Below are 19,028 nucleotides of genomic sequence, written 5' to 3'. Positions count from 1 at the left end.
AACTGGCAGACTTAATTTTCTGATACAAGCTTGTATCGATATCAGAAAATTCTAATTTGCATTTATCATAAAAAGACTTTTTCCGGAAGGTTCCTTATATTCCTTCAATCATCCTCTTTGCTTTAAAAAAGGCACTATCATCTTTCATGATAAAGATTATCCGGATTATCAACATCTACAATTCCAGATAACAAATTGTGATTTGAGGCTATTCATATTTTTTTTAAACACTCTTCTCTCTTCCTTTATTTTCTCTACAATTAAAAGTAGATTAAAGTTTCATATACATAATAAGGATATTACACATTATTCACGTGAGAAAGACAAATATTTTATTCCTTATGTCAAATCTATTTCTGAAAGTTTCCTTCCTATTTCTAGCATTGTAAATTAGTCTTTTCTATTCCCAATACATTAAAAAGCTTTATAAAGAGAGGAAAAGATAAGCTTGATTTCCTATCCAATCAAAACGTTGTTTATAAGATCTCCTGCGATTGTGAGGTGAGTTATGTTGGTCAGACAAAAAGAAAATTGAGTATGAGACTACGCGAACATATCTCTGACATTAGAAAAAATACGGGTTCTCTTACTGTCATAACTGATCATCGAATTAATTGTAATCATTTTAAATGGAACGATGTGAAAATTCTAGACTGCGAATCATCTTATAATAAGAGATTGGTGTCTGAAATGATTCATATTAAAAAACAGAAGAATGATTCATATTAGAAAACAGGTCTGAATAGACAAAATGACTCCGAATCTTTACCTGAAACCTACTCACAGATCATTCAATCTTTTTCTCCTTTTTAATTGCTTTCCGTCCTTTATCTATCTTTTTCTCTTCCTACTTTCTCTCGCCTCTACTTTATTTTCTCATGTTCCCCTTCTTTTTCCATTTCAACCTTTCTGTCTTTATATGTCATATTTCACTTTATCTCTTAGCTTCCTAGAGAGATGATCAATTTTGATTCCTATCGCATTGTCTAATTGATAATATACCATTTTGACACACATACTAAGGTATTTATTCTTATTTTATTGTACTTAACTCATTATATTGGGTCATCTAAAAACCGCTGATACTTTTTAGATGACCCAACACATATACGAATGACGGTTTTTTTACTCTTTCTCTATCAACATTAATAATTCTTTTGTACATGTCTCTCATAATATCAAAAATAACTTTCGCCTCTTTCTATTAATTTTATTTTATTAATTGCGATTTTGTTTGTATCTTTTCTTTATTATTTGCGACTCGATTGTACTTTTCTTATTATTTTTATTTATTCCGTTTGTTAATTTATTATTACAATTTGTACTTGCTAACAGAAACATGTTCGTCCTTTTGCACACGCACAGTTCGGAGGAACACATTCATGTCAATCGTTTATTTGGTTTTCTCTCAATTTAGAGCAAGTTTTATAGTTGATATTGCGTCCGTATGCGAATTTTATCTAATTTATATATATTTTATCTACGTTATATCCATTTTTATCTTGTCTTCACATTGAAAATGATCCAACAGGGATCGAAACGTTTGTTCTTGTTCACTGATTATTAAATTATATTTTACGTTTTTTTTTAATTTCATGACTTGTTTATTTTATTTTTTAACAGTTTAATGTAGATCATTATTTTGTTGTTTGATTTTTAGGCTCGTAGCCCTTTATTCTTTCATTTATTTAAATTTATTGAGCCTTATTATTTTTATAATATAAAATGAATATAACGACGTAGATAAACAAGGAATACTTTATGTATATCACAACTCACTTTTAGGAGGACATTAAGGAATGGAAAGAATTATTAAACGAATTCGATTGAAACACAATTGGCCAGGATTAACTAAATACGTAGAAAATTATATCGCGAGATGCGAAACATGCCAGAAAAACAAATTAAAAGGGAGATCAAAGGCGTCACTGGAAATTACAGATACGGCTCGACGACCCTTTGACAAATGTGCTTTAGACATCGTCGGTCCATTAACGCTGAGCAATCATGGAAATAAATACGAGGGGTATCCAGAAAATAAGTTCCGTTTGTATTATACGTTTAAGTAAGGTCGATGTATGAGCGAGCTGGCAACACAGCATTGAAGAGGGGAAGCTACCGAATAGAATGAGCGGTGTTCGGCGTCAGTAGCTCGTGAAACACGGTCAGGAGAGGTTATCAAAATGGAGTCCTCCACTTCGCGTCCCGCCACCTCCATTCCGATTCCTTCTCGAGTTGTTTTGCGCGGCATCATTCAGTTTCTTTTTGCTCAAGATTTTAAATCGGTTGATATTCACAAACAGCTTGTTTCTGTATATGGAGAGAGTGTGATGAGTGAATCTATGGTGCGGAGATGGGTCCGAGAATTTAAGGGAGGAAAACATTCGCTTGAAGACGAAAGTGGGAGAGGCAGACCCTCCCTTATCACGGATGAGTTGACGACAAAAATTGAAAATGCGATTCGCAATGATCGTCGTTTAACTTTAGATGAACTCCACAACCTTTTTCCAGAGATATCCCGAAGTCTTATCCATGAGATCGTTTCAGAAAAACTCGAATTTCGCAAGGTTTGCGCCCGTTGGGTTCCCAGAGAACTGACTCCTCTACACAAGGCCACACGAGTGACTGCAGGTAAAGAATTTTTGGACCGTTACATCTTTTTACGAAACTGAAGGAGTCCTTGGCCGGAAAACGCTTCCAAAGCTACGAGGAAGTTCAGACAGCTGTAACTAACTGGACTAAAGAACTGGCGGGAAGTTTCTATGCAGAAGGGATTTCGAAGCTTGTTTCCAGATATACAAAATGTATTGAGATTGACGGGAATTATGTAGAAAAAGACTAGAAGTTGTCAAGTATTATCCATGTAAATTTTAGATTTTTTCAATAAAAACTTTATTTGTAAAAAAAAACGGAACTTATTTTCTGGATACCCCTCGTATATATTGATCTTCCAAGATAATCTCACTAAATTCAGTAAAGCTATACCCATATCAAATTAAGAAGCCGCCGAAATAGCAAAATAATTTACACTCAAAATTATTTTTGAATATGGAATACCTGATAAAGTATCGATCAGGGCAAACTTCATAAGTGAAATATTTAAAAATGTCTGTAAACTATTAAAAATCAGTAAAGTACAGACAACTGCGTATCATCCTGAAAGCAATGGTGCATTAGAAAGCTCTCATTATGCCACCCCTGGCAGAATACTTGCGACATTACATTAACGCGGATCAAACAGATTGGGATGAATGGGTTCCATACGCCACGTTCACATACAACACTACTCCACACACAGCAACAGAGTATACTCCATTCGAACTAGTTTTTGGATACCAAGTAACGTACTTCTGCACTGACAAAATCTCCAAATCCTATATATTGTTATGACGATTATGCCAAGGAATTAAAAAAGCGACTGCGAGCAACCAATCGAATCTCTAGAGAATATATAATTAAAGCTAAACTAACCGCCAAATAACAATACGTTGTTAAAGACACTAAAGCTATCTCATTCAAATTAGGAGACAAAGTATTGCTCCACGACGAAACTCTGCGACGAAGTCAATCGAAAAAATTAAATTATGAACAGTTATTATTAGTCGGCCCCGTCCCGAAGTCGGAGCGAACATGCCACCTCACTCACAACGGTATATGCAATAGACTACCAGCCATCATCCAACGAAGCCGCCCCGAGAAGGGCGATGGAAAAACCGAGCAGCGCCTGCAGGGCGTTTCTGCAGGAATGAGCAATTTTGCCGCGACAAGCCTCGAATCCTTGAGACGTCTCTCGAGAAATCACAAGGAGGCCTACTTATTTGCGTCTTGCCTCTAGCCGCACGCTCTGGAAGGATAAGGATAGGGATTGAGATTAGAATTAGGATTAGGATTGGATATTAGCTTGTCTATAATGCTGAGACAATCAAGTAATTAGATTGCCTCCTGCCTCATCGAAACAAGTCAGCTCTATGTGGGGCGCTGGCGAATTTAAACTCATAACAGTAAGTCACAAGTTGAATGCACAAGGCGTCTGACCACCGACGTTCAAAATTCATTATGAACAGGATCATACGAAATTATCGAGAAATTATCAGTTGTCAATTACAAGAAAAAAATGAGATGAAAAATTAAATGCATAAACATCAATCGCCTAAAAGCATTTATCGAACACTAATAGAATAAAGAAGATGGAAGGAAGATGAAAATATATATATAAGTTATGTCTAATATGTATCTATTCCTTATTCTTGTATTCTCCTCCTCCGAGGATACGCTAAGAAATTCAATGAAGTCCAACAAATTTTGAATCTCCCGGTCAATAAATTCAACATCGTCCACAACAACCTCGGTTTGATTTACCATGAATTGAATCAGCACACTGTAGCAATATATGAGACAACATGGTTACAGTATAATTGAATAGCAACGACTAGAAGAAAGCAAAAAAAAGGCAGAAAGAAATATAAAATATACGGTTAAAAAAGGAAGATTATATCCTGGGATTACACCAATAAATGAAATAGTAACCAGCCTGAAAGAAGCTCAAGTACATTTGCCATTAGGACTCCATTCCTCTTTCAGGATCCTTGAGTCAATTTGAGAAAAAATGCATCACTGTCAGTGCGTATTATGACGAACGAATATACACACTATTTTGAAATTCCTTCTAATTTCTTATCCGAAATATGATATATTCAAGGTCGTACCATTACCCACACCTGACCACAATAATGTATTCACTGAATAGATCAGACTATAATAGCCGTAGATAGCGAAAATCATCATTATATGTCGTTAACACGCGAAGATTTAAACATAAGATATAAACAAATTGACTATACTTATATTTGCGAACACACCAATCCTATATACCACGAAAACACAAATTCGTTATATATGAAATTCAAATGTATGTGCAAAATTCGAATTCTAAGATATTGTGTAATTTTGGTAAGATATTGTGCAATTTTAACACGCGATATATTAAATCTAATCATTCCATATAGATAGCCTTCTAAAATCAAGGAGCATGGTTATACTCCACTCCTTATATAAAATATTACTATAGAACAAATAATTACTATAGACTGTAAAAATCGTGAGGAATATATAATAGAACGAAAATTGTAAGAACGGGACAAATTGCGCTATACGGAGAATGTAAATTAACAACGGCGGATATAACTGTAAAAACAATAGGAACCATTCAAACAACCCGCTTACCAGAGTACAAAACCCGTTTGGGAAATCAACTAGAGCTTAAGGACTTAAGCCAACCAGAAGTAATAAAATTAAGAAAAATTATTCATGACCCGACGGAATTAATGGATCTAAGCGTCAAACCACAAGGTTTAACAACAGAATTAAAAAACGCACAAAATTCACTACCTTCTGCCGGAATTTATTATATATACAATTTCGAGTAATATTATCAATATATTAATTATTATAATTATTGTAATAATTGTATATACTATCAACAAACGGAAGAATCGCGGGGCGAATGTAATAAATCCCGCATAAGAAAAAAAAAGAAAACGTCAACCCTCCATTTTCTTTTTTCAATGGGAGAAGGATGTTATGACCCAAATAGATAATACCCAAAATCTACGTCTGCAGATTTTCTGCAGACTAGCAGTTAAGGGGATGCTGGAGCGAAGGCCGAAGTTGATCAAGGTCGATATTACAGGTTTTCATTTCTAATGTATAAGCTGCTTACGCCCTCTGAAGTTAATATGATCCTGCAGGAAATTCGATCGATTAATTATCGATATTTTTATTCCGTTTCCTACATTACCATCTTAACAGGGACGTGTATTAGGGTCGGTCCCACAATGTAAGATTTATTTTGGAAAATTTTCCAATTTTAGAATTGAAAAAAAAATAAACATATTTGAAGTTAATCTTATATTTGTAGAATCGGACCTTAGAAATACAATTGTATTATGTATACATGCAGTGTAGGCCGTGTTCCAATATATATCACCAGTATTAAAAATCTATAATATACATAAAGTACAGATTTTTAACTTTAATAGCTATTTCAATACGAAGCCCTAGTAGCACTTTTTCCTTACGTCCAATGTCATTTTAGGTAATAATAATATAATATCAATAAATGAATACGACATTGCACATACATAATGTAATTCTTTTTCATGAATATCCATATATATATAATGAGTATATCTGTACACATAAAATGAGAATTTATCAGAGAATTCGTAATTTGATTATCTTTTTAAGATGTTACGTCTGATCATCTGCGTTTGATTCTCGTTAGCTTTAATTTATATTAGTTTTATGTATATTCTGATATTGAAAATATAAAAGCATATATCATTAATATCTGTATATTTGACCATAAAAAAACATATCTCTTTTTATTTTTTCAACGTAGAAAAAAGAAGATCAGTACCTTTTTGTTACGTTCATTTTCAAAAATAGATGAAGTAGTTACACACGTACGTGAATATGAATTAGAAATATATTTTATGTTTTGTAATGTGAGTACATCATAATGCACATAAAATATAATTCTATTATTCTACTACTATAATTCTATAATTCTATTACTAATGTATCTATATTATATCTGCATGGAAAGCTAAGTATGAGCTAAGTATGATATAACTTCTATCTCTCTTTTTTGGGCCTTCTACAATAAGCCATTAGTTACAAATCAGAAGTCAGAAGCTAAAAATTGATCAATCACAGTTAATTTTTCTGACTTCTTATTTATGGCTGATTTATGGCTTATAATTGTAAAAGGCCCATTAACATAATAAAAAGAGATGGAATAGCTACATATGTATGTGCAATGTATTTACGTACTGACAATACATGTTACATCTTAAGTTAAAATGGTATTGAGAATAAAGGAAAAAGTGCTATTACATTATACGTATATACATGTATTTCAAATACATGATTACATCCGAAGATATATCTAAGTCACAGTCAGAATGTATTTAATAAAAATATACTTATTGTAACTTGCTGTTAGTCACGTATACATTGACCTATAAGTGTATACATTTGCTAAAACATTTTGCTTTGAATATGATATACTTATATAAATTTCATAAACGTACAGCGTCGTACGAAAATTATGCATGTGACTATTGATTGTATAATGTATGTTATATATATGTATAATGTATTTATTATATAGGGTGTCCAAAAAGACTCCGGATTTAGGAGCTGAACATAAAGATGACTATAACTATAATCGTAAAGGAATGCGAATTATATTATACTTGTATCGGCATGCATAGTACGCCAAAATATAATATGTTGACCTATGATTCACGTTCTCTTTTATGATTGAATTACGGCCATTCTTGTGCTATAAGGCTATTACCTAACATTTTTAGAAAAAATGTTTCAGGCCAAAGTTATAAGGTTTCAAAGAAGCTGTTTACTGATATTCAGTCTTTTTTTTTCTTCATTAGTTTCTTTGTTTCCATCATGTCAAGCAATCAGCTTTTGAATCCATCATGACAATGCTATTCACATTTCTTTAATTGCAGACGCAAAATTCTACAAGTTGCTTCCGTAATTGTATTTCACCAAATTTGATAATCGAATGCCTCTGCCAGTAAATTAAAAATAGTCAGTCCACGATGAAGGTCTCTGACATTTACCTATAACTAGCCAAAGCACGATTTACAGCTATGGCATTTTGTTATAGCTAGCCAGTTCACGATTAACGCCTCTGGCAGTAAATTAAAAATAGTCAGCCCACGATGAACGCCTCTGACATTGGATCTAATTAAACAAAGCGCAAATTATTGTTATAACTATATCACATATGATATATACGTATGATTATATACGTATGATATAATAAATAAAAGTGATATTTTCACGAATGACATAAAGATGCTAACCTTTTCCATGCTGGCTTTATAGGATGCCTTCCAACAAGAAACATACATCACAATAAGCAATTTTGACCTTCTAGAGTGTCTTCCAACAGAGATACAGTGTGACACGGTGCATCATTACAATTTTGTTCGCCAATACAAGAATGAGATACTGTATTGTACTGAGTCGCTTGTTAGAAAGCACCCATAACCTTCTCTTATCAAAGGCAGACAATATTCTGCTACTACATTTTTTTCTATTTTGTGGACACAAAACACTATATAAATATACACACACACACATACACACACATGCGTATATATGGTTGTGTGTAAAACACTACTACACTGAATTGACAGTTCTGTTGCGCGGCAACGATACTATGAACGCGAGTCATACTGGTTACAGCTGATTGATTCGTATAACGCCGTTGTTTTCTGATACATATAGCGTCACGCAAAACGATATATGTATGCATATATATATATATATATATATATATATATATTATATATATATACATATATATATATATATATATATATATATATACAAAAAATTTTTATTTTTCACTCTAAGAAAAAAGATACATAATCGATATCATGGTCACATTATCTTCTCCTTAGCGACTAATTAAGAAAAGGCGTTCACCGTATCTAAATCTACGTTACTATAAAAACTCTATTATCTTTGAAGTTCTATTATTGATACATCATTTAAATGCATTCTCCAGGTTTATTCCACTAAAAAAAAAAATACAAATAGATGACCAGATATATGACGCGGTAAATTAAAATTCTATATTACATTCTGTGGCACAAAAATGTGATCAGTAGCCCTTTGAAACTGAATGTATCATAAAAATAATAAAGTAATATTTTAAAAATACATTACATTCAGTAAAATGCATTAAGTTATTATGATGTTCAATCACCATAATTAAGAAAATACAATATTATGTAGAAAGGAAAATATTTTATTTTATTTTATTTTATTTTCATGACAATTTGCTGGAAGATATGGTCGCAGCATACTGTTCCTTATACTGTGACGTTTCTTGAGAGGCACGTCCGCGAGTAAGAGGTTCAGCCGTCAAGCGTCAAGAGGTTGTGAAGGAAAAGTAGGCAGCATTTCAGAAATCGGCCCGAAATGCACAACTAATTTCGAGCACAATGAAGTACACGTATATAATTTCTGTAATTTTATAAAAAGTATATTTGGAGTAATAAAGATTTATTAATAACGTTATTCATTAAAAAAAAATTATGAAAAAAGGAAAAAGCAGGATCGAACATAAGATCTTCAATATTCTGATCTTGCACCTAACGTCCGAGACCACGCTGAGTTCTTGCGGATCACCTCGACGAACACGGTACATATAGCGCATGGAAAGTCTTAAACTATTGTATATCTCATCAATGTTTATGTTTTGAAATCATTTTTGCATTTGCATTTTTGCTACGTTAATGAGAAAGATATATGATTAATATAATTTAATAAAAAGAAAATGAAAGGATTTTAATTCACAAACACGGTTGCCAGCTCTCCGTTTTTTTTTTGCCAGACTTCGGTTGCTTGGACTAATATTTAATACTCCAGCAGACGACAAAAATTGGAGATTTTCACATCTGCTGGAGTATTGAATATTAGTCCAAGAAACCGAATCTGTCAAAAAAAAAACGGAGAACTGGCAACCGTGTTCGTGATTTAAAATTCTTTCAATTTCTGTTATTTCGATAGAGCGAGACAGAGAAAAAACAAAAACGGATAGAAGTTCCGATTGTAATCAGTGAGTCTCCGCGCGGACACGCCGAACTGGGCTCGTCTAGCAAAACAATGAGTCTGTCTCTGTCCTTCTCTCTGTGGTCGCTTGTTTCTAGCGACCGAAAATATTTTCTCGACGATCTCGGCCGCTTGACGTGTATTATAAGGAGAAAAGAGACATTCTAGACAATACATAATTTTTATTAAATTATATTAATCCTTTGCCCTACGATTTAAGTTACGATGGCGCATGCCATAATTAACAGCCTAGAATATGTTGTTTATGTTTGGCCCGACAGACGTACCACGGGTCTCATCAACGATATTTATGTTTGGCCCGATTTCTTTACCACGAGTCTCACACGATATTATAAGTGAAAGAGTTAATCATATATACAAGGTGCGTCCCAAAATTTTCCGAATTTTGAAATAAAACAACAACGGTTTACTTTTTTTTTCAAATTCAAATTGTTTATTCAAAGTAGTCCCCGTCGGACTCAATACAACGTTTGGCACGATCTAAAAGCATTTCAAATGAGTGTTTTATGTCGTTCAAAGGCACGTCCTTCAGAATAGTGGTACAAGCCCTTTGGATGTCTTCTACGTCCACATACCGCTTTCCTTTCATGGACAAATGCATTTTGCCGAATAGGTAGAAGTCACAAGGTGCCATATCAGGCGAATACGGGGAATGGTTGATTGTTAAAATGTGATTTTTAGTCAAAAAATCAGTGACAAGTGTCAAACGGTGAGATGGCGCATTATCGTGTAACAAGCGCCAACTTCCTCCTTCGCGATATTCTGGCCGAATACGACGAATGCGGTGCACCAAACGCTTCAAAACGCTTACATAGAATACAGCATTAACTGTTTGGCCTGCTGGAACGAATTCTTTGTGCACAATACCCTTGGAATCATAAAAACAAATGAGCATTGTCTTCACTTTTGACTTCTCTAAACGCGATTTTTTGGGTTTTGGGTCGTTTCGCGCCTTCCATTCCGCGCTTTGACGCTTGGTTTCTGGATCGTATTGAAAACACCACGTCTCGTCACCAGTAACAATGCTATAAAGGAAGTTTTGGTCCTTTTTTGCTTCCTTAATAATGTCCTTTGAATGTTGAATTCGATGCATTTTTTGGTCGTCAGTCAACTTGTGTGGAACAAATCGTGCACAGACTTTTTGTAGGCCCAAATGTTCGGTCAAAATGCGATAAATCGTTGATTTGGGGATGTTCAATTCCATTTCCATGTATCTCACTGAAGATTTTGGCTCATGCTTGATGAAATTACGCACAACTTCGATGGAATTTTCGTTAATTGTCGATTTTGGGCGACCTGCATGTGCGTCGTCATTCATGTCCTCACGACCGTTCTTGAATCGCGTATACCACTCATAAACACTGGCACGGGCTACACAATTATCACCATAAACTTGTTTCATCAAATTATGGGTTTCGGTAAATGTTTTACCAAGTTTAAAACAAAACTTAATATTGGCTCTTTGTTCGAAGTTCATTCTCGTACCGATGTATACAACATACTGACACTTGAGACGCCATAATTTCGTTTCCACTGAACCAAATGTCATGAAATTTTTACTGGAAGTCAGCTAGGGATGTACCTTTCAAACGCGCAATCGAACACACGGATGGCGCCACCCGACCTATCCCTATTGAAAAAGTTCGGAAAATTTTGGGACGCACCTTATAATACTTTTCTCATTAATAGCAAAAATGATTTCAAAAACGTGATAGTTAATGAGATATACGAGGGTAGGTTGAAAAGTAATGCCTCCGATGCTTTAAAAAAAAAAGGAGGTGGGGGAAACCGGTATAGTTCGTTGCGTCTCGTTGTGACATCTGTCTAGAATCAGTATGTCAAGTTCCGTGTTAGTACGAGCACGCGTTCATATTTTATTATCATGGAACGAAAAGCAGTATGGAGATTAGGTTAAAGCAACGCTCAGTTATCGAGTTCCTCGTCGCAGAAGGGTGCGAACCTAAAGAGATTCATGCTCGTTTAAAAAATGTTTACGGTGACGAAACGATTGATATTAGCAATGTCCGAAGATGGGTTGTGAATGCGAAAAAAGTTAATAGTGGTTCGCTTAAAATTTCTGATTTATCGAGGTCTGGTCGTCGGAAAACTGCGGTGACAGATGGCAATGTCCAAAAGATTGACGACTTGATTCATGAAAACCGAAGGATTACGCAGCATAAAATTGCTCGTATCGTGGATATTTCTAAAGAAAGAGTGAATCATATTATCAGTAATGAGCTCAAGTATCGAAAGGTTTGCGCGAGATGGGTCCTAAGGATGCTCACAGACGAAATGAAGAAGAAGAGACTTGACATGTGCAAGGAAATTTTGACTACTTTCCACTACTAAAAGATGACCTTAAGGGACATCATTTCGACTCGGACAACAAAGTTCAAGAATTTGTGAATGCTTGGTGTCGGAATAAAGAGCCCCAATTTTTCGTTGACGGGATGGACAAATGGATACATCGGTTACATAAATGTATTAATGTCAATGGCGACTATGTCGAGAAATAATCATGGGATATTTTTAAATAAAGATTTTTCTACCTACTATAATTTTTTGGTAATTTTTTATCCATTCTAGAGGATTTTGTTGAGGTAGAGGCATTACTTTCCAACCTACCCTCGTAGTTTACGATTTTCCGTGTATTTTATATACCACGTTCATAGAGGCGGTCTGCAAAAATTCAACGTGGTTTCGGCCGTTAAGTGCGAGATCAGAATGTTGAGATCAGAATGTTCCTATATTCAATCCTGCTTTTTCTTTTTTTTCTTAATTTTTTTTAAAAATAAATAACGCTATTAATGAACATATTACTCCAAATATATTTTTATAAAATTATAGAAATTATATGTGTACTTCAGTGTGCTCGGAACTACAATAGTTACACATTTCGAGCCAATTTCTGAAGTGCTGTCTATTTTTCCTTTACAACTGCTCAATAGTCGACGGCTGAACCGCTGGATCGCGCGCGGACGTGCATCTCAGGAGCGTCACAGTATAAGAAACATGCTGCATCATACCTTCCAACATGAAAATTATCATGACAACATTTTAGCATGAAAATTATCATAAAAATATTTTCCTTCCTACATAATTGTTATTTTCTTAATAATAGTGATTGAACATCATATTAATAAGTATATACATTTTACTAAATATTATGTACTTTTAAAATATTTACTTTATTATTATACATTACATTGATACATTCGGTTTTCTTTCAAAGAGACTACTGACCACATTTATGTGCCACAAAATGTAATATCTTTTAATATAGAATACTGATAATATCAATTTAAGACTAATAAGAGTCGATACAGAACGAGATGCGTAATTTTAAACTAGAATGATTCGACTTCAATAACTCCGTAATGTCTTCTTTATTCAACATGTGAATAAAGAAGGCATGTTGAATAAAGAAGACATCACAGAAGACTAAAGAAAGTAAAGGATTGATAATTTGCTAGAAGGTACGGAACATATTTCTTAGTGCAACGTTCCTGAGATACACATCCGCGCGCGATCCGGTGCAACTCAGCCGTCGAGCATTGCGCGGCGGCGGCAGGGGGAAAGAAGGCGATGCTTCAAAAGTCGATCGAAAATTTAACATGTATTCCAATAATTATAGGAAGAATACCGAATCACTTTAATAGATAAATAAAAAATTATTTGTATATTGCATATAAAGGCACATATAAAGGCTTTTGTCAATTATAAAATTATATTGACATCATCCTTATAATTATATTAATCATCCTTATAATTATATTAATCGCACTTTTGCGATTTGATTGATTATCAGAATTTTCATTCGGATGATAATTATAAAAAAAACATTTCACAGAAAGTACTGATCGACGTAACATTATTATAGAAACATGATTTTTTTTGGATTTTTTTTAAAGGTAAATTAAAATTTTTAGAAATACACATATAATTTCAATAATTAAATAAAAATATATTTAGCCTGTAATATATGTTTGTTAACAATGTCACTTATTTAAAAAAAAAAAATTATGAAAGAAAAAAGGAATCGATCATGAGATCTCTAACATTCAGATCTCGCAACTTACGCATGAGACCACGCCGAGGTCTTGCAAATCATTTCTATGAACGTGGTATATAACGCTCATGGAAAATCATAGAAATATCAATATCTCGTAAATTATCGTGTTTTGAAATTATTTTTGCTATTATACATAAATTGGAGGGATATAGGATTAACATAATTTATTAAAACTTATCTATAATGTTCCTTCTCCTCTTAATTATAGACATTGAGCGGCCAAAATTTTCCAGAAAGCATTTTTGGTCGCTAGAAACAAGCGACCGTAGAGAGATGGGAGGGGGTTGGAGAGGAGAGGAGAGGAGAGGAGAGGACAGGAGAGAGAGCGAGAGAGAGAGAGAGAGAGAGAGATTCTGAAGGATAGACTCGCTGTTTCGTTCGACGAGCCCAGCTCGGCATGAGTAGTCTCACCGATTACAATCGGAATTTCTATCCTTTTTTGTTTTTTCTCTGTCTCACTCTGTCGTACTTCTGTTTCGTTCTGCAATTCAAGAATGTGATTTCTATCGATTCTGGCATCATCGTCGATGCAGCAAGGACGCACGATTCCTCCTTTAAACAACGATCCTGATATATATTTTTATATATACAAAAATATATTATTATGGCGTTTCCGGCTGATAATATATTGCTGGTTTATTTACAATGGTTCCATTTCTATAGTTGAATAGCGATACTACTTCGTTTACGCGCGACCGATAGGAGGAATGGCGCTTCTTACTAAGACTCGACATCCGAGTAGAGTCAAAAATGTGCTGTATACAGTAAATTTAGACTTTGCATAAGTAGCTGGCGATTTACAGAAAACCTCAAAGAACAATACTATGCTTGCAGAAACGAGTTACGAGCTTTAATGTAAGAGCAAAGAGTATTCGAAAATTTCATTTATATGCTACGTCTACTACGAGATTGCCGCTTGTCGTTCCGACATCCGAGCAGAAAGGAAACTCAACCGAAACACACATCGCGTTCCGAACCTTGATATATGCATGTGTAAATAATTCAGTAAATAAAGTTTAGACATGTGTTGTATACATGTACACGCACACACACGCGCGCGCACACGCATACATACGCACACGCGTGTGTATTTATGCTACTATATATAATATATATATATATATGGAAAAAAAGAAATTAGATATGCTTACTGAAAAATGACTCTAACTGTATTTCATTACAGATAATGAATTACCTCTCAACCTTGATAGAAATATAATTTGTGTTTCTTAGGTCCAGTTGCATCAATGTTACATTAACTTTAAACAAGACTTAAAATTTTCTGTGTCTCTGTCTCTCTTTTGCTTTAAAGCTAGAAAGGAAGCGTTTTAAGCCTCGTTAAAAGTTAAAGGAACATTGGTGCAATCGGGAGTTATACAAACTTCTATAATTAAACTGTTGACTCAGTGTAATATAGAGAAATGAACCTGAGCTGTCCTCGTCATAGTTCACATATGCGTATGTATGCGTCCTGCTTGTGAATATCGTATAAATTTATATGTGAAAACACTATGATAATCATAATAGAAATTATCACAAATGCGAAATTTCATTGCAAACTTCTCATTCATCAACTTTTTAATGTAATTATATTATAGAAAATAATATAAATAAGATTAATTTGCAGTGTAATAAATATCTTTTTAAAAAAAAGATAAAAAAAAAGGCGTCAAATTTACGTGTATCTCCTGTAAACCCATAAAAAAGTGTTATATAAACTAAAAAAAAAACGGTACATAAATCATATAATTCAAGTAATAATATTGTTAATATTTTATTATACATTATCCCTCAGTAGCTTAAAAAAAATGCAATTTGCAATGAAATACATTTAATCTATTGTAAAAAAATTAAAGATATTAAGCATCACAAAATGAGAAAATTTTATTGAAATAACAAAATTTTTTATGTAAAAAAATTTGCCGCGCGCGCTGTTTGACCTCGAAATATAATAAGTAAATGTTACATAAAAGAATTGAATGATTTATTGCTTAATTGACATTAATCAACATTAAAATTACAATCACAATTACAATTAAGATTATTATTAATTTTAAATGTACTTTTAAATCTAATTTAAATCGCATGTCTTATCGGCATCGCTCGGCGTCGTCGTTGTTGTCCTATATTGTCGTCGTTGTCACCGTCGTCCAGTATCATCGTCGTCGTTGCCATCATTGACGTGTAACGACAACGATGTAGTTGTATTGTCATCCTTATTTATCATCTTTCTTACTCTCTCTCTCTCTCTCTCGCTCGTTCCCTCTCGTCCTCTCCCTGTTTGCCAAGTATACATAAATTACACCCGTTTTCGCATTAAGAATCACTTTCATTGTTAATTTTACTTTAATTTTATATTAAAATTAAAATTCTATGAAAACATTGTAAACAGCAGTTTAATGGACAAAACGCTTTATAGTGTATATGCACTCGTGTCACACGTACGTCTAAAAAAATTTGGAAAGCTGTATGATCCCTTTTGGGAAACGATCTCTAGATCTCGGTATTGGCTTCACTAATTTTATTATTATATTTGGAGTGGTCGCAATCGAAAGATACCGATATATAACATTATATAATAAAAGTGTTTTCAGATTTTTGATTGCGATTTTAGTTTCTGAGTAATTTTAATTTAAAGTTGTTGATATCAAATCTATATCAGATAAAGCTAGTGATAGCCTTGCGAATTTGATAACGATATGAATATCTACGTAACAATATTTACATATCAAACCGTCAAACGGTCCGTTTCATATTTTAATTTAAAAATAACTTATTAAAGTAACTATACAGGGAAATTTCGATATATTGTATTAAAAACATATTATTATTATCCATAAATAAAGTAAAAAAACAATTAATAATAGCTATTTTTTGTTTTTCTAATTTCTACTAAATAAAATATCTTTAGCAAAAAGCAATCGTCATCTTAATTCGTTTATGGAATTTTAATTACGCGAGTTAACAATCACTTACTCTAATAAGCGTGAAGTATTATTACGATGTATATCTTCCAGCACTTGTCGCGACCACGTTTCAAGAAGTAATGCACGCCGATACACGGAAAAGTTCGAGCTACGTCTGCCAACTTGAGTTTCATTGAACGAATGAAAATAGTAGTAGCACGATCTTGCACAGTGCTAAGCACAACGGAGACATAATAATAATAATAAACGCTAAAGCGTCTATAAAATGTCGGTAAATTATCTCAAAATAAGTCAATATTTAATAAAAATTAAATTGTGCTAAATATACTATTTAAATTATTGGAGTAAAATTTTACAAAAAGATTAAAAAGTGAGCCAGTCTTGAAAAAAATGGGAACATTTTCACTCTTTAAGAGTAGTGATATTTCGTTCTTTTAAAGTATGATTTTGTTCCTTTGGAATAAATCTCACTCCAAAAGAAATCTTACTTCAAAAGAATGAAAATCTGTTACTTTTTGTTTAATCAAGAATGAAAAATTCATTTTTTTTTTCAAGATTGAGTTTCCATCACAAAAGATTTAGAGAGTATATTATGCTTTTTGTGTTTCAATAAATGAACAGTTATTTTATATTTTTCGTTGTGCTTTGTGGATTAATTAGCGTTGTCTAGAATAATAACGAAATATAAAAATTCGATTGACAGATTTCAGAATTGAAATGTTGTCACTTAATATAATATTTAAAATGTAATATAAGAGCTAGATATTGTAATATATAAGAGCTATTTAAATAGATCTATTAAATCTCGTTATATACAGGTTCAAAAATACAAACATCAATATTTATAAGTATTCCATCAAAGAATAATATCTCTGTCTGTAAACAGTTTAGCAACAGTTTTTGCAAACGATTCTTTACATCGTTTCTGTACATTTTGTGATTAGTTACCAATAATCCTTACAAAACGTTATAATGGCAGAACAAGAAGTAGACGATATTCTAATCCCAGTTCGTCGTTGCATACGTGGCCATTATACAAAATTAACAAGTAGTAATGAGGCAAAATGTAATCATTGTGCAGAAATCACTATATATAATAATAGATCCTTAACTAATTTACATGAACACTTGGTGAAGAGACATCCAGACATATTATCAGAAGAAGAGAAGAAAGATGATAAATTCGATTGGTCTTGGGATTATTTTATCGCAAAAAGCGATACAGAGGCAACATGCAAAAAATGTGCCTCAACAATTAAGTACCGTACAGTAACTGAACTCAGGAGGCATTTAAAACATGTTCACAAGTAGGTGTATTCCAAGTAAATTAAAAATTTATTTACGTACTGAAGAATGTAAAATTAATAATAGTAAAATGATCAATGTCAGCTAAAGAAAATGTAACGCAAACAAATATACTCAAATAAAGCTAGAAAAATTTATTAAATAGATTTTTGATATATGTCAAAGATGATTTGCACTTTTAAGTATTATAAACATACTATAAAAAAAATTCAAAATTTATTGAAGTAACATACACACAAATTAGAAATTTTAATCAAATATTTAATATATGTGTAGTGATACTGCGCGCAATCTAAGTAATAGGGAACGGGGAATAAGAATTTTAATCTATCAGACACTATGTATTCAACAAGACATGATTTCCGAAAGGTTAAAATTTCTATTTTCTGTTTCTTATTTCTAGTTCCTATTTCTTTGATTGCGCAATTCCTTATAAAACCTTAATTTAACTCTATAATTCCTAATCGGTATTCATTTATGTTACACGACTTCATTGAATGCAAACTGAATTCCATTTGAAATTTATGCATATATATATTATCTCTGTTTAGTATAAAAAAAAAGTAATATTATATAAAATATTCTTATTTTTATCAGACAAATATCAAATTTACAAAATATTTGAATCTGCTTCATCGTTAAATTTTTGATCCCTCCTAAATGTTCAAATAATATGTTCTAAAAAATTTATAATTCATTCCGTACAGCGAAAAATGTACATAATTGAATATAATATATCTATTGTACATTTAATTGCTTTTTTAATAATATATTATGTAAATGTAGGATATTAGGTCCAAATTCAAATCGTGTAGACAACGAGAGCAATCCAGATAATGATATGAGTGCAAATGAGGATATATAACTCCTAAGACAGACAATTTTATCCCGTTTTTGAATACGTAGATCTCGTTTTTGAATACGTAGACGTTACACAAAATTGAAAAGTAGAAATGAGGCAAGATGCAAGATTATTGCAATATTTAATATACATAATAAATCCTTAGCTATTTTACATAAACATTTCGTGAAGGCACATCCAGACATATTAT

The 19,028-nt window shown here is 32.8% G+C and overlaps 2 protein-coding genes and 1 long non-coding RNA gene across 6 annotated transcripts in view; 2 read left to right on the top strand and 1 right to left on the bottom strand.

Annotated features, from left to right (window-relative positions):
- Positions 1-19,028, top strand: part of LOC147906999 (uncharacterized) — a 79,346-nt gene that overhangs the window by 29,962 nt on the left and 30,356 nt on the right. The window lies entirely within an intron of this gene.
- The window catches only part of LOC105152590 (uncharacterized), a 63,512-nt gene that overhangs the window by 27,490 nt on the left and 16,994 nt on the right, over positions 1-19,028 (bottom strand). The window lies entirely within an intron of this gene.
- On the top strand, positions 4,643-5,426 carry LOC147907004 (uncharacterized; the record flags this gene model as incomplete). The annotated part of the gene is made up of 3 exons (XM_087415254.1): positions 4,643-4,732; positions 4,935-4,950; positions 5,104-5,426. Coding segments are annotated over 3 exons (429 nt in total), but the record flags the coding sequence as incomplete, so codon positions are not given.

This window comes from Acromyrmex echinatior, chromosome 17, assembly GCF_024713525.1.
Source record: "Acromyrmex echinatior isolate Ae372 chromosome 17, ASM2471352v2, whole genome shotgun sequence".
NCBI classification, from domain to species: domain Eukaryota; kingdom Metazoa; phylum Arthropoda; class Insecta; order Hymenoptera; family Formicidae; genus Acromyrmex; species Acromyrmex echinatior.
This window is presented reverse-complemented; position numbering and strand designations above follow the sequence as displayed.